General features: G+C 34.6%; 1 protein-coding gene across 32 annotated transcripts in view; it reads left to right on the top strand.

Moving 5' to 3' along the window:
• QKI (QKI, KH domain containing RNA binding) overlaps positions 1 to 17,686 on the top strand; it is a 151,705-nt gene that overhangs the window by 91,019 nt on the left and 43,000 nt on the right. For all 32 annotated transcript variants that reach the window (XR_011535525.1, XR_011535526.1, XM_070602984.1 and 29 more), the window contains one exon: positions 16,558 to 16,701. Coding sequence is in view for 30 of the 32 variants with exons in the window: in XM_070602984.1 (XP_070459085.1) it covers positions 16,558 to 16,701 (144 nt within the window). In the remaining 2 variants the exon portion in view is untranslated. The remainder of the gene's footprint in view (positions 1 to 16,557; positions 16,702 to 17,686) is intronic.

Here is a 17,686-nt window from a genome sequence, read left to right as displayed (position 1 = left end):
GGTTCGCATCCTGGGCACGGACTTGGCACCACTCATCAAGCCATGCTGAAGCGGTATCCATGTAGCACAACCAGAGGGACCTATAGCTAAAATATACAACTATGTAATGGGGAGCTTTGGGGAGAAGAGGAAAAATAAAAGAAGAAGAAGAAGATTGGCAACAGTTGTTGGCTCAGGTGCCGATCTTAAAAAAAGTAAATAAATAAAAGTTAAATTAAATTAAATGTTGTTAGAAGATACACAGCTATTTCCAGAAGGTTAAGATCACTTAGGAGTTACCTGGTCCATTTTTGGACTGTATTTAGTTTATATTTAATAGATAGGTTTACCTGCTCCTGTCCAATTTGTTCTTTATTTTTCTTCCTGGCATCAGTTTTATATATTTAGTGTACAAAGTCCTTTTAACATTTAATGTGAAGGAAAGCAGTAATTCAGAAACAAGATATCTAAACAAGGTTCCAGTTTATTAGAATTCAACTTATCTGGAGAGTTGTTGAGTCGTAAATGGAAAGGGAACTATAGAAGCTGGCTAGAGAAATCCCATTTTCTAGGAAAAACAAATCACAAACTGAAATTAATTCATTTCTCGATTCTTTTATTCAATAGACATTTAATAAAGTTTCTTTTGTGATAAGCTATCTGCTAAGTGCTAAAGATAATAAGATACTGTGCCTGCCCATTTACCGGCAAGATGGACAAGTATAGATTTTGATTAGAAGTGGCTCAGATAAGCACGTTTGCAAAACAATGTTTTACATAGAAGTAATTTTTCGTTGGTCGCATGTTCTGTTTTATTCCAAAACTGGGCATAACTGAGGGGAGCCACAGTCTCATTTCTAAAGTAGTCATCCAGGTTTCCCGAATATATTTTTCAGAATGATTGCAAACCATTTGAATATTTTAAGGAAGAGAGTATTTTGTATTTATTGGGAGAAAGGCCTTTACTTTATTTATGGATATCAAAGGATATTATATTTCTTTGATGAGCAAGGGATGTAAATTTAGGTGTTGTTAACAACATTAAGGTTAAATTTGTACATGTAGGTATGTAAATTGTTTGCAATTTGTGAGCTGCAGACTTTGAGGGTTAGGGTTCCGTTTATTGTCTGATAGTTTCTACTAACTGCCTAAAGTAAAATCACTTCTTTTAGCATGGAACAATTAGAATAAAATGCTCTATTTTTCAAAGAAAGTCAAGTTAATTCTATTTATAAATTCATTTTTTTCTTAGAATGTCAATTTTATATTTTGGCAAGAAGATTTGACTAAGTAAACCTAGAAAGACCACTATAATTTGCCTGTTCCAAATCGTCCCAAATGCAATGGGTGTTTACAAGGTTTGCGTTTTTTATGGATGTCTGAATTTACTTATTCAGTATTTCTTTCCCTTTCTTTTCAGAGCAGCATGAAAGTAGTCATTGGGCGTTCTGTTCACTGAGGATCTGTCGGTACCTGTTCTGCTCTATAGAGAAAACCAGAGAGCTGAACTAGGTGTAGAATTGGTGTTCATTGAACATGGTATTTTTTTCTCCCATTTCCCACCAGGTTCTTACTGTTTCACTAAATAAACATCTGAATGTGAAGAATATTTTACGAAGTATCAGGCAGGAATCCTAACTTTAAGTAGCCATAGTAGAAATGAAAAGATGAGATGTGTAGATATATAGAGTTGTCTATAAAAATGTGTCATTAATAAGAATCCAGTGACTAGGACTGCTACAGAAAATCAGGATGAAAGAGCTCTTGAGACAGTTTGACAAGAAGGGGACCTTAGAGATAATGTCAGATTTCATGTGGACCGGCAAAAAGGATGAGTTCAGTGATGATACTTACAGTGTGGCATGGTGGAGGGAGGACGTGAGAGAAAGTCAGATTTGTGTTCACCTTCTGGGTCTTTTACTTACTGGTTGAAAGGCTTAAGACAAGTTACTTTCTCTAAGTCTCCTCATCTGTAAAATATGGTTAATGATAGCTACCATTCAGGATTAGTAAATAAATACTAAAGGATTACCTTTAGTATTTTTATATTTATTGTTTTAGAATATAGACGGTTGATAGATCCTTAGGTATCTGGGTCATTTTCAAGAAGGTGTTTTCTCCAATTATGATTACTATTTACATTATTTAAATTGCAGCTCATTCTCAAAATTAACCACAGTAATTGTTAATGGTAGCTTAATTCATAAGCATTACAGTGATTGCGTATGGTGGTTGTAAAGTTTCTTTTGTACCTCAGAAGATGCTTTCCATTGTGTTCATATTTTAGTTAGATGGTGAATAGCATCTGTTACCTTCTGTGTAATAGAAAAACTCAATAAATATTTATTAAATAAATAAATATATGAACGAGTTGCTCAAGGTTATAGAAATAGTTGCTTAATGTTACAGAGATAACGAAATAAGGCTGAAATAAGGCACTAAATAGGCTGGCATAGAAGTCTGTTCATTGCTTACTATATTATGTACCCTGTCCACTTTTTGGGGGAAGGGAGTGGGGAGAGACCTTCTTCTGTGTTACCTTCCTACCTAACCAATTCTTTTTATATTTGCTCTCTATGCTGTAATGAGTAAATGATGATTTAGGGCTTGGAGCAAACTTAACATTCTAGTTATCAGTCAGTGAATATGAATACTTGATAGGTGCTTAACCCCATGGAATATAAAACAATTATAAATTTTGTGCTTTTTTTCTTTACCAAGGATCTCGAAGTTCAGTTATAACACCATGGCTCTCCCATACACCCACAGATATGCATTCTTAAATCAGCAATTATAGGTTAAGGTTATTATTCTACACAATTGTGTTTGTGATGCCGTTTCTCACTGATGGGTTCAAGATCACATGAAGGCAGCTGTGAATTAATATTTGGGCAATATGAATGCTATAAATTTCCACAGTGGCATTAGGTTGAGTGGGACATAGCAAAGTAACAGCTACAAGTAATGGAGCTGCTCTTTGTCTTCTGTCTTACGGTCCTAACGGACCGTAACATTAATGAACCATGTGCTGTTGCTCTCTTACATTTGGAAATCCTAATTACATAACATTAGGCTGTGATCTCTTGCTTCAGGAAGTAAGGCAGACTAATATGATGAATGTTTAGATGAATTCTGATAGGGTAACTTGGGAAAATATTATGGAAGAAGTAATATTTGAACTCATTCTTCAATTTCATCAATTTTTTATAAATTCCTTTTACTACTCTTTTAGTCTATATTGTGTAGAGCTCATGGAATAATCATGGTTTATTCCTCTTCCTGGGAAACTATAGTCATCCTCCTTTATTATGCATCAAATCCAAACCCTGTATGGAGGGCAGTCCAGTGTTTTTGATCAGCTGAGCTCTCCTCCAGTCTACAACCCCAAAGATTACAGATGGATCCTTTATTAAGCTTCTTTCTCCTAAAAAGTATACTTTAAAATAATGTCATGTTTTTATTTAATATGTTTAATATCTTTTTATTGACTAATTAAAAATAGATTATCTTAAGCTCGTACTCTTTATCCCCAAAGTACTTTTCCAGTTCATTTTTCTAAATTGTAACCTCTAGTCATGTCAGTTTATTTGCTGTTTTTCAGTCATCCCTTCTCTGTATTCCTGCTTATGTCATTTCCTATAATCATTTATCGCTCTTTGATTTTAGATAGGCTGTTCAAACCATGGTAATGTCAGTTTCACAGCTCTTACGAGATGCTAGGTACTCTTCTATGTGCTATACAAACCTAACACATTTAGAATTCATCACAGTCCTGTGACATAAATACTACACTTACATCTGTTTTACATGTGAGGAAACCGAGGTTCAGATATTTTGCCCAAGATTAGACAGCTAGTAAGTGGCTAGTATGTGTAGTATCATAAATTCCTTTAGAATATCAGCAAATGAATATTCAAAATTCATATTTAAAAATCATATTCTAAAACAAATAATTGTTTCCTTTTGTTTTGAATGTCTGTAGAACTTACTTTCTGAATAAATTCCCTCGGGCAAATGGAGCTTTCTAACAGTGAACCAGGAGCTGCCACCCTCTTCCCGTCTCCTTAAAACTGTCATCCATAGACCTAGTGATGGTCTTTGCTTGAGGCAGTAAGTTATCCTGTAGGTGAATTTGTCAAAATAATCATCTCGTTTCTTGTTATTGTTTTCAGTGAAATAGTTTTAATCTTTTTTATTATTTTGGTTTTTAAATATTATGTTTAACCTTTCTTGTCTTCTTACTTAGTATACTGTTAGCTGTCAGGTGTTTAAGGCAGAAGTGTCTGATATCAGGTCAGTTTAGCTGAGTGATGTTGAGTAAAGTTTCTGCCCATTAGCTTATCTCATTTTTAAAGAAGAAATCGATGATGATAATACCTACCTCTAAGGTTTAAAAGGATTGATTAACTTTATAGATACAAAATGCTGAGTACAAAACCCTGTGTATGTTACTTTGTTATTAATAATATTAGCTGTGACTTTATTTTTGTGTCTCATTCTGTGCAGTAGTAAATGTTAAACGGTTATGGGGCGTTTATATTATAGTCATTGCTAAGGGATATGGAGATGAGTCTGACTCCAGACTTGCTGAAGCTTTTTAGATAGCGATACACATCAGACTTACTATGTCAAAAGAACAAATGATACAATGGAAATACAGGAAATATCCTGTCTGAGAGGACCTGGGGAAAATTTCATTGAGATGATTTTTGAAATTGAGTTTTGGTGATTTGAGAAGGAAAATGAGTATAAGTAGAAATGTTAGTCTTTTTTTTTTTTTAATCTTTTTTTAAGAAAAATCTTTTCTTGGTATACCCTCAGCAAATAAATATTTCAATTTAACATTTTAAAACAAATGATTGTTTTTCTGTCTTTAATAATCTTTTCTTATGTCTGCTAGATAGTGGAGAGAATAAGACCCAGTATACAAAATTTCACATATGGGTAGTGAAAGGATTCTATTAATGCTATAAAGAAGTATTTCATGCTTCCATGGGCAATAACTACTTTTATGTAAGTGATCATTAGAAACAGGAACTCAGCCCAAAGTAAAGATTTCCCGCAAGTTCTTTATTTCTATTCCTACTCTCTGTTTTTGTTAAACGTTAGCCAGACAGTGATCTTTAAACTTGCTGAGAAATGAAATTAAAAATCATCTGTTTGTTTTTATCTTTTTATGGGAAACTCTTTGCACATATTTAGTTCAATCTTTTCAACCTTAACTATGGTATCATCAGGATCATATTCAGCTTCTCAGTCGCATCCAAAATTCTTTCTGCATACTAAAAGCAGCTCTGATCTAGAAAAATCTTACTAGTTTTGATCATCATTGAGACAGACCAGTATTATTTGGCCAGAACTGGCAGTACATAAGTTTAGTTCGGACACACATTAATTACAGTTAAATTAATGGAATTAACATATGAAAATTGGAAGGAGAACATACCTGGCAATTATTTAGTATTGTGTTTGTAGGAAATAGTTGTTGTTTGTGTGTGTGTGTGTGTGTGTGTGTGTGTGGCTTACTACAACACAGATTTATTACCTTACAATTCTGAAAGTCAGAAGTATAAATCAGGCTTGCTGATATAAAGGCAAGGAATGGGGAGACTTTCATGTACATCATCTTGATCCAGAACCAGAAGTCTGAAATACAGTTGATTTCTATATATTGACCATGTATCCAATGACATTTGAAATTCCTTCTTAATTTGAGTAATACATCTTTATATTATTTTGGATTTTCTATGCACACAACTGTATAATCTGAGTAATATAATATAATTATTATCCATTTCAGTGCTTATCACTTTGTTTTGTTTCATTTAATTGGTTGATACTTCCAGTACCATGCTGAATGGAAGTATTCATAGGGAACATACTTGGATCATTCCCAATCATGGGGGGAAATACTGGCATCAAATTGTTTCTGATGTTCTGTTATTGTCTTTTTTTTTCATTGAGATCGTAATAGTGTATAACATTGTGAAATTTCAGGTGTACATTATTATTTGTCACTCACCGTATAAATGTGTTGCTTCACCCCTTGTGCCCACCCCCCAATCCCATTCCCCCTGGTAACCACTAATCTATTCTCTTTGTCCGTGTGTTTGTTTATCTTCCACATATGAGTGAAGTCATGTGGTATTTGTCTTCTCTGTCTGGCTTATTTCCCGTAATGTAATACCCTCAAGGTCCGTCCATGTTATTGCAATGGGACGATTTTGTCTTTTTCATGACTGATAGTATTCCATATATTTATACACACACACACACACACACACACGTGCACGCGCGCACACACACACTCCACATCTTCTTAATCCAATCATCAGTCGATGGGAACTTGGGTTCCTTGAATGTCTTGGCTATTGTGAAGAATGCTGCAGTGAACGTAGGGGTACATCAGTCTCTTTGTGTGGTTGATTTCAAGTCCTTTGGCTGATTACCTGGTAGTAGGATAGCTGGGTCATCTGGTATTTCTAATTTTAATTTTTTGAGAAATCTCCATACTGTTTTCCATAGTGGCTGCACCAGTTTACATTCCCACCAGCAGTGTATAAGGGTTCCCCTTTTTTCCACAACCTCTTCAACATTTGTTATTTTTTGTCTTGGTGATTATAGCCATTCTAACAGGTATAAGATGATATCTAAGCATAGTCTTGATATGCATTTCCCTGATGATCAGTGAAGTTGAGCATCTTTTCATGTGCCTATTGGCCATCTGTATATCTTCTTTGGAAAAACGTCTTTTCATATCCTCGGCCCATTTTTTGATTGGGTTGTTGGTTTGTTTGTTTTTTTTTTTTTTGATCAGTTGTGTGAGTTCCTTATATGTTATGGAGATCAACTCCTTGTTGGATATATGATTTGCAAATATTTTCTCCCACTTGGTGGGTTGTGTTTTCATTTTGTTCCTGGTTTCCCTTGCCTTGCAGAAGCTCTGTAGTCTGATGAAGTCCCACTTGTTTCTTTTTTCTTTTGTTTCCCTTGTCTGAGTAGACTTGGTATTCGAAAAGATCCTTTTACAACTGATGTCAAAGAGTGTACTGCCTATATTTTCTTCTTGAAGTTTTATGATTTCAAGTCTTAGCTTCAAGTCTTTGATCCATTTTGAGTTTATTTTTGTGTGTATGGTGAAAGATAATGGTCTACTTTCATTCTTTTGCATGTGGCTGGCCAGTTTTCCCAGCACCATTTATTGAAGAAACTTTCCTTTCCATATTGTGTGTTCTTAGCTCCTTTGTCGAAGATTAGCTGTCCATAGATCTGTTGTTTTATTTCTCGGCTTTCAGTTCTGTTCTATTGATCTGTGTGCCTTTTTTTGTACGCATACCATGCTGTTTTGATTACTATAGCTTTGTAGTATGTTTTGAAGTCAGGTATTGTGATGCTTCCAGCTTCGTTCTTTTTTCTCAGGATTGCTTTTGGTATTCGGGGTCTTTTGTTGCCCCATATGAATTATAGGATTCTTTGTTCTATTTCTGTGAAGAATGTCATTGGGATTGCGTTGAATCTGTAGATTGTTTTAGGTAGTATGGACATTTTAACTGTTCTTCCAACCTATGTACATAGAATATCTTTCCATTTCTTTTTGTCATCATTGATTCTTTGAATAATGTCCTGTAGTTTTCATTGTATAGGTTGACCTCCTTGGTTAAATTTATTCCTAGATATTTTATTCTTTTTGTTGGGATTGTAAATAAGGTTGTATTCTTGAGTTCTTTTCTGTTAATTTGTTATTGAAGTATAGAAATGCAACTGATTTCTGTAAGTTGATTTTTCACCCTGCAACTTTGCTGTAGTTGTTGATTATTTCTAATAGTTTTCTGATGGATTTTTTTTTAGGGTTTTCTATATATAAAATCATGTCATCTGCAAACAGTGAGAGTTTCACTTCTTCATTGCCTATTTGGTTTCATTTCTTTTTCTTGCTTAATGGCTCTGGCCAAAACCTCCAGTGCCGTGTTGAATAAGAGTGATGAGATTGGGCACTCTTGTCTTGTTCCTGTTTTCAGAGGGATGGCTTTCCATTTTTTCCCCATTGAGTATGATGTTGGCTGTGGGTGTGTAGAAGATAGGTTTTTCTTGTGAAGGAAAAGTATTAAGAATAGTCCTTTTGTTTATAACTTGGAAAATCTTTGACATAAAACAATGAAAGTTCTTTGAATTTAGCAAATATGTTTCATTGTGCTTAATTTAATAAGCATTTGTTAGATTCTTGCTGCCTATAAAGGCTTGTCTAGATGAGATAAAATTATTTTGTTCTTCGTATATTATTAGAAAATAATTTGCTTTGAAAACATGATTGTTGTTGGACTTAAGTTCAGGTTAAAAAAATTTTTGAGTTCAACTTTATAACTAGAGTCAGTTAGCAATTAAACTGTGAAGTCTACTTTATGTCCATTTTGTCAATCAACATTTCTTAAGCTAATTTGATTGTAAGTACAATCGCTGATGGTTACATGTCTGAGTTTATCACTTGGCTTCAAATGTATATATTCATAAGTGTGTTATTTGAACCGTGGTTTGCTTAAATATTATAACACTTTTGGAATTCCTATCTAGGAAGTTTTGGCACATGAACTTTCACATTAAGAGCACAGTAGGGGGAGAAGTCTTGTGCTCATTTTCCTGATTAGAAATGTATAATTAAAAGAGTCTGTCAGCAGGAGTTGGGACAATCAGTGTATTCTGATACTTCATGTTATAGAATTACTTTGTTGTTCAAACAGATACTGTAATTAGAGCCTAATTTAAAACTTCATAGGGCAGCGACTCATCGGGTGTTTTTGTTTTTAATCAGAAACAAAAGTATTTTCTCAAATGTTGAGAGTGTTTTTTACTTACTATTTTTATATCCCTGTAAACAGCAGATTCCAAAATGAAGTGGATGATGTTTTATTTAAAACTAATGGTTAGAACTTCTTTCAGGATGATGGTTTCAATTAGCCCTGACTTTGCATAATGTTGGATATATGCATTGTATATTAAGACTAAATTTTAGTTTTGAGAATCTCATCTATTGAAAACTTTAGTGAATGGAGGAATTCTGTGTGTTAAGTGGTCACAGGTTTATCATTTTAGTATATTTGTGTCATTGAAATTTGATAGGCAATTCTGTCGTCCAGGAAAAAAGCATTTTTGTAGGTGTAAGAGATCTCTTTTACCAGGTGCTTCTCTTGACTTTATTCTTGATATTGTTTTTCATATTTGATATTGCTCTTCACAGGACTTACTCAGGAATTCACTTAGGAGAGAGAAAGAGCACTTGACTTGGAATTAGGAAACAGGACCAATACAAAAAAAACAAAGCCCAGATTTACCAAATAATCAATTAATCTGTTTGTTTATCTGCATCCTAAGTCCCTGTCAGCTCTAAAACTCTGTGAGGACAAGATCTGCTTAGAATTCCATGCAAAAGAATGTTGAAAGGTAAAATGGTAAAGTAGAAAAAAATTCTTAAAGATTCAAGACCTCAGTGTTTTGTTTCTGACTCTCACTAATTTGTGAAGCTGTTTTAGGGCAATTTCCTTAATTTTAGGGCTCTCGTGCAGGTTATGTCTTGTACTAGGAATTAGTTGTTAAGATGCAGGCCCTAAAGTTGTTCTGCCTGGGTACCTCAGCTTGGCTGTAGAACACTTACTGTCTATGTGACTTGGACAAGCCATGTCTGCCTCGACCTCGTTAACAAATTAGTAACAATGACAGTACTGTACTCACATGGCTGTTAGGAGGATTGAATGAGGTGATGTCTTTCTATTGCATAGCATAGTACTCAGCAAGCAATAAGTGTTTAAAAAAGGCGTAGCTATCATTATCATCATCATCATTTTCATTTCCGAGTTTCTTTAGCGTCACCTGAGAGACTGAGTTATTTGAAATTTACTTTTCTATAATATATTTGCCAAGAATATAGACCATAATAAAGGATCGTTGGTAATTGTCTACCTGCTCTATGATGAAGTATGAATGGTATTATAAAGTTGTTTTATATGCTACTAAACTTTAATTTACTATGTAAAGTATATTCCATTTCCTTAAGAGCTCTCTTGTCATTTCAGCCTCCCTCAAATCAAAAGATCCAAGGTCAGCGGTTTTGAGCTTTGAGCATATTTATACACACAGTAATTTCTTATATATAATTTATCTTTGTGGTGCTCTGTTATAGTAAGATATAAGTTTAGTCTTGGAGTTTTAAAAAGACTTTGACCCTTATATCCCATTCTTCCCTTATACTCCGTTCTTCTGATACATTGAAATAAGGTAGTATTGAGGTGACAGAGCAAAGGAAAAGCTGTGGAGGGATGTGGAGTTCAGACTTCGTGAGCATGATTGTAGAAAATCTGGGAGAGTGACTAGAAGAGAAGTAAGAGAACAAGAATAAAAAATGGAGGTCAAGATTGTCAAATGGAAATGGCAACTTCAATAGGAGTCAGAAAACAGCAGGCCGAGCCCAAGATTCATGATTAAGGGAGATGGTGTGGAGGTTTCTATAGACAGACAGAGTGATACTGAATACGGCAGAACGCTGTGGGGAAAGCTGCGATTTATTAATGTACAATTTGATATTTGATTTTAATGATGCTCAATAATAAAAGCTCAGTTGCTCAATTCAGTAAGTATTTGTTTAGTGCTCGATATGTGTAAAGTCAGTGTATACATACTGTCAAGAGTATAAACATCAATGAGACATGGTTCTGGTCTTCACCTGGGATCAGACTTTCTAATAGCTAGAATTAGACCATGCATAGATAACAGTAAGCTACAGTATGATACTTAGAACAAAAGATAAAGTCACTATTAAAGAAGGGGAAAGAAGAGGCATCCTGGACCTAGGCAATAAATAAATTGCTTAATTTAAACTTAAAACTATTGACAAACAAAAACTTAAACTATTCGCAAACTTGGGAATAGGCTGGTTTATTTACAACATGGAGGGAATATAAGCATATCATGGGACAGTGAGTAAGAAATGGCACTTGAAGTTAGTGTGGATTAAAGTGAATGGGTGAATGAATGTACAGCAGTCTTTCTCTGTCAGGGCACAAATAAGCTTATGACTGCATTTCAAAGATTTTTTACAAAACCAGTTGGTGCTTGTGCTCAAGTGTTAAAAATCCATGCTTTTCAGAAAACTCATTCAAGATCAGTAATAACTGAGACGTAGTTGTGGACAAGTTTGGAGAAGGGAGATGATGAACTCCAGTTTTGATGTGTTGATTTGAGAGCACTTTAAAAACACTGACGTACACATCTCAAGTTGGCACTTGGAAGTTGGAGGTCTAGAAATCAGCAGGGAGGACTGTGCTGGAAATGTATGTTTAGGAATATGTTGATGCAAAAAATCCCATGTTCTTCTCTATTGCTGAAGATTTGGTGGCACATAACATGAAATGACATTGGTTTGGGTAACACTAAAATAGACATCATAATTCATGATAATGAGCTATTTTTTCCTATTAGTATCTCAGCTAAGATTGTTATTATTTGAAATATTTGAAATATTATTTGAAATACATCTGTAAAAAGAAATTAATGCCTCATAGATCACAATTTCTAAGAGATACAACATTTTTGGTCTATATCCGTTTTGTTACCCCTCCTCTCTGCTTCATTTCAGTCTTTCTTTTGTCCCAAAATATTGAAGAGAGAAATTTGGGGAGTAGATTCTTAATGTAGGTATTTTAGGGTATAGAAGTAGGCACCCTATAATCTTATTCTATGTCTTGTCTGTTTATGATTAAAAGAGAACGTTTGTGGATATGTTTTATTGACTTCTCTATAGTATTTGCCAATTCCAGATTGCCTTCATTAGATAAGAAACAGAAAGAGAACACAGGAGAAATTATATTTATGTTGAATAATTACTAGGCTCAAAACTCACTATTGAAGGAATTTACTTAATCTCTTCTTAAGTTAGAATGGACTACAATTGGATAAATGTGGCTTCTGGGTAGAATGATCTTAAAATCTTTTTTTAAACGAAGTTTGATATGCTCGTAGATTAAAAGTATGTATCTGTAAGGCCTGGTGTGGAAAACCAGGGTCTCTGTCTCCCCCTCTGCTGTCTTGCCACCACCACCACAGTCGCTTCCTGCTCTGTGAGAGATTCTTTTGTTATCGGTTCCCTGTTGCTACATTGTGTACTTAACCTTGCTACTAGTTGTTCCTTCTTAGTTTTCATTTCATTTTTTCATTGTATGAGAACTCAGTAGTCCCTTTTCATTTGGAAGTTCTCATCCTTCAGTTCTGTTTTAAAAGTATGTTTTACGTTTATGATTTTTTCTCCCTTATGCTTCCTTTTTGTTTTTCTTGGTGGGTGATCTGTCATTTAGTTTCTGAACCTCTTGAACTAGATCTCTAATTTTTATATTACTCTCTACCACTGTCCATCTCTGTCTTGCTACTTGGAGGGAGAATTCCTCAATTTTTATCTTCTAACTCCTCTTAAGTTTTTCATGTCTACTATCATATTTTTGGTTTCAAGAGTTCCTTTGTATATTTTGAATTCTTTTAATAGCATTTTTTACTTGTTTTAAGGATTCAGTATCTTTTTTTAACTCTGCGAGGATTTTTGAGATTTTCTTCTCCCTGCTCAGTGTTTGCTTTCTTCAGGTTGTTTTCCGTTTGTTGGGCTGGTCAGACTCCTCACAGAAAGGTGTTCAATGTCCTGCCCCATTGTGTGGGCTGGGCTGCCTTGGCTCTGAGTGTAGAATCAGGGTGAAGGCTGGACACCTTAGCCTTCAGTGTGTAAATGATCCCATCAACTGCCCCTCAAAACCCAGTTCCAGAAAGGGGAACTTTTTAGGAATATGTGTCTAGTCTTTTGCTGGGAATTAGAGAGTGCCAGATAGCTAGCTCTTTGGGGACAAGGGATGTGGAGATTCAGCTGCTCCTTAATGAGAATTCAGCCAATCTTCCACTCTTAGCCCTACCCTTGCCCCTGTTTCCATTGCTTCCAATTTCCTTGGCCTTTGGGGGAAGTCTGCAATATAAATTGGTTCCTCCTCTCCTGGGGTTGACTAAGTCAGTCCCTGACTACTTAGCCATCTGCTTTCTAGTTCCTACATTGTTTCCTTTCCCATTTTCTTCTTCCTTATGAGATTGTACATTTTAAACTCTACAGTATTTTAGGAGGGAATGAAGCTACATGATTGCATTAATTTCACTGTCTTTTTCTATGTTTTTGTTCTTTCAACTGTTTTTAGAACTGTAAGCAAAACTGTTTATTTTGAAGCAAATAGTAAGATAGTATAACTTTCTTTTACTTTTGTATTTTTAACTGACACCTAAGTTATTGAATTAATTAAGAGTATACATTTACCAAGGTGTTTCACAACTCCAAAATTTATTCCTTCAATAAAGCACAATGTCAAGTTATACTACAACTTTGTTCTCTGTTCCTATCATGTAAGTAATATTATTTCCTTTAAATCCTCTGGCTTTTTGTCTTCTCCTTGTATAAAAGTTTGTGGCAAGTCATTTATGATTTTAGTTTTTATTCTTAGACCTTTCTTAAATATTTTGGGTTATAAATGTTCCTCAGTTCTCCTTGTATTAGTATCTGTACGCATTAGTGTCTGACGCACACGTACTAGCTTTTAGTGTCTGTCTACTAATTACAACATCTGTGTCAGTTACAGGTTGGTTTCGATGGATTGATTTTTCTTATATATATTACATTTTCTGCTTCTTTGCATGCCTGTTAATTTCTGATTAGTTGCCAGATAGTGTGATTTTTACCTTGTTATGTGGTTATTTCGTGTTCCTGTAAGTATTCTTGAGCTTTGTTCTGGGACACAGTTAAGTTAGTTGGAAACAGTTTGCTCCTTTGAGGTCTTCTTTTAAGATTTAGGTAGTACTGAACAGTGCTCAGAGCAGGTGTAATTATTTCCCACCACTGAGGCGAGACCTGTGCACTTTATACCCACTGTGAATCATGAAGTCTTCCTGCTGGCTCTGTGTGAGAACCTGGCTCTTGTACCTTGAATCCTCTGGATGGTTCTTTCCTGGCCTCCAGTGCTTCCTCACGTGCATGCACTGATCAGTCATCAGCTGAATGCCGGAGTAGACCTTGTGCAGGTCTCCAGAGTTCTTTTTCTGTGCAGCTCTTTCCAGTACTCTTTTTCTGTGAACTCTAGCTACTTAGGTGTCCCTGGATTCTCAGCTTAGTCTCCTCAACCCAAGGAGTCATGTTAGCCTGGCACTCTTCCCAGGGCTACTGCCTGGAGACTCCCAAGCCTGGGAGCTGGGGCAATAGTGGGACTTACCCTGTTGATTTCCCATCACTTAGCCTTACTGTCCTTATCACCTGAGGTCCAGGGGCTTGAGAATGGTTTTTTGGTTGTTTTGCCTGTTTTTTGGTTGTTTCAGGCACGATAGTGAATCATGTTCATGTTACTTTATCTTAGCCAAAAGCAGAAGTCCCTTATTCATATGCATATAGACACACTTTTAGGTTCATCAAATAGTACAAGTAACTTTTTTATTTATTAGCTCTATTCCAAAAATAGCTAAAAAAGTAAAAACACAAATTTTGGTGAGTAAATGTTGTCAACACTTTTAAACATAAAAATTAAAATCTGAATTTAACAAATTGATTTTTTTTTTGCCACAGTAGATATATATATATGTTTTACATTTTTTGGCATACAGATAACCCTGAGGGTGCCAATTTCTTGACTCATTGACTCTTTCGTTTCTCAGTTTTTCATAGTGTCCCCTAGGCAAAGAGAATTACTTAGTAGTTTTTTATTTGATTAAATAGTTACTTCCAAGCAACTTAATTAGCGTTTATATCAAAACAACTTAAATTGAAAAAAATTTTAAATTTTATTCATAAATAACCACATTATTTATTAACGGGAGATGTGTGTTTCTCTTGGGCACTGTTCAAATTCTCAAACTTGAGAATCAGATTGGACACTACCACCACCTTCTTTTCCTGTTCCAAATTGATTTTTGCATGGACTTCCTTTTATTTCATCAACCGCTGAAAACTTAGCATTGCAAAGATATGACATCATCAAAAGGGAAGTAGCATGATATAATGTTGAAAAATTCAGATATTTTGAGCTGGGAGTTTGCATGGTGTCTGACAGACATTGACTGTCGTTGCCCTTGGAATTTCACATCCCCTGTTGTATTCCTGTGAGTGCGCTGTGGTGACTCTGAGTTCACTCTTTGGGAACACGTAGATGGCCTACCCTAGGATGGTGTGCTTTGCCTGGTTTTTTGTTTCCCCTCACAACATTTGGATGCATATTCATTTTAATGGCATTAACAGAAAATAAAGGCAGAAGCATATACTTGACTTGGAACTTATTTCTATCCTTATTGACCAGCTCCTTAGATTTCCCTAGCGTGGCCTCTGTAAACATGGGAATGGTAGTAGAAACGTGTTTTATTATATCAGTTTTGTTAATTTATACTAGTTTTATTTTCTTTGGTTGGAATCTCATAATTTAGTAAATAGTGACCTTTAAGATGAACATTCAGCAACAACAGGTGTTTTTTTTTCTTTATGTATAGTACCTTACACTGAACTAGGTGCATTTATTTATGCCATTTTTATATTATTTATAAATTTATATTCTTATTTTTTAAAATTTTTTAAAAATGTAGATTTATAAATTATGTTTTATAAATATCTTATTAGCTCTAAAACTTAAAACAAGAAGCAATTCTGAAGTTCTTATATCTTAGGTAAGAGGGAAATGTGGCCAACTCTACTTCTAAACTCCCTGTAGCTTGCCAGTGTTTCCATGCTAGGGATATTCCTCACTAGGTGATTTGAAGACATCAGGGAAATGCAACATAGATATTCTCTATTAAACTAGTACTTATGGGTGGATATAATTAAAGACTGACCTTACAGTTCACTAATTTTAAAGTAAGGTCTAATGGAAATATAGTTAAACTATACTTAAACATTTATTTCTTACTGTGATTATAGTGAAATGTTTCTGTAATTACTACTTGAAATACTTAAAACAAATGGCATTTCTCTTACACAGTAATGTCTATTTGCAAAATACTTTTCCTAATCTTGAATTTAGCCAGTTATTAAAAATAGTTGTAACAAATTGAAAAGATGACTGAATTTGACAATGAAAACTTTGATTCAGCGCCTAAATTGTCGAGTTATTAACTGTGTGACCTTGACGAGTGACTTGCTTAAATTAACCTTGATAACCTTCTACTTAACTCGTAACATACAAAAATAATACCATTCTTTTCCTGAGAACCTAAGGAGGACACCATACAGAAGTTTCTTAGTGCCTAAGAACACTGCAGGGGTTGAGATTGCCTTGCTCGCTGTTGTAGCCTTAGCATCTGTCTCCATGATTAATACATAGGAAGTGCTCACTAAATATCTGTTGAATTAGTTCTCATTTGATTCAGTAATCACACACCCAGGCTTTTTGCCAGGGAAATAATTCAAAGATTTATCAGTCATCATGGAAGAATATGCAAAACATACCTCAAATACTTGGCAACAAGTGGGTATTATGAAAGATATACTCTCTCTTTGAAAAGAAAAATTTGTAATAGTGTACTTTGTAAATTTTCTAGGAGGAGCAAAATAGAGGCAAGCCCAATTGGGAGCATCTCAATGAAGATTTACATGTACTGATCACTGTGGAAGACGCTCAAAACAGAGCAGAGATCAAATTAAAGAGAGCCGTTGAGGAAGTGAAGAAATTACTGGTACCTGCAGTAAGTATTAATTTCCAAATCCTAGATTTGGGCCTAAGCCTTTTTTTCAGTTTAATTTTAAATAATTGTAATGTTTATGTTAATAAAAATAGGTTGTTATTTGTTAGAAATTTTATTTAACCACAAAATATAAAAATAATTTATAACTCATTTACTTTAGTATAATAAACATAGACATTGCTCAAACCCTTAAATGGGAAAGCCTGTTTATTTTTGTGAAGGAAGTGTTGTGAGGGGAGCAAACTCAATTAGTGACCTACTTTTGAAAAGTAGTATTGCCTTTATATCACTCTCTTATAGGATAAGAATGTAGGTACATTATTAGTAGGATGACAAAAGCTTTCTTCTTTTATTTGTGGAGCAATTTCTCATTGTAAGTAAGTGATGAGGGTACAGAAGCCTGTACATGTAATATTTATGTTGGGTGAGCCCTATTAGTAGGAGCACGTTATTTGAGTTGACGACAGGTTCCAAGAACTTTCCTGACATAGCATTGTCTCCCATAGAAAGACTATTTGATGGTTAAATTTTCCCATAATAATGATAACATTTTTCTTTAGAAAAATAAGAGGTAACGTTTACTCATGTACCAGGCATTATTCTGGGTACTTTTCACACTTTAACTCATTTAATATTTTTTCTGAGATAATAAAAACCATTAAAGTTCATGTTTGGGGGTCTTAGATGCTAGACACTGAAAGTAATTTTGGAGGGTGACATCTCATAAGAAATAATCTCAGACACCTCTATGTTTTCATCTTCCCTCCTTCCATTCTCCATCTCCCCCTCTTTATTCCCACCTACCATTGTCTTTTCCTCATTCTTCCAGAACCCTTTAGTTTAGAAATGATGATTGAACTACTACCAGAGTATTATCTTTTTTAATGCAAAATTAAAAATAAATGATTGGCTTTCTAAGTCATTATTAAAATATTTTTTGTATTAGTAAAAATATATGGGAATGTGGACCCTAACCTACTATTGA

Source organism: Equus przewalskii, chromosome 32, assembly GCF_037783145.1.
Source record: "Equus przewalskii isolate Varuska chromosome 32, EquPr2, whole genome shotgun sequence".
Lineage (NCBI taxonomy): Eukaryota > Metazoa > Chordata > Mammalia > Perissodactyla > Equidae > Equus > Equus przewalskii.
The sequence above is the reverse complement of the archived record's forward strand: the minus strand, read 5'-3'. Positions and strand labels throughout refer to the sequence as shown.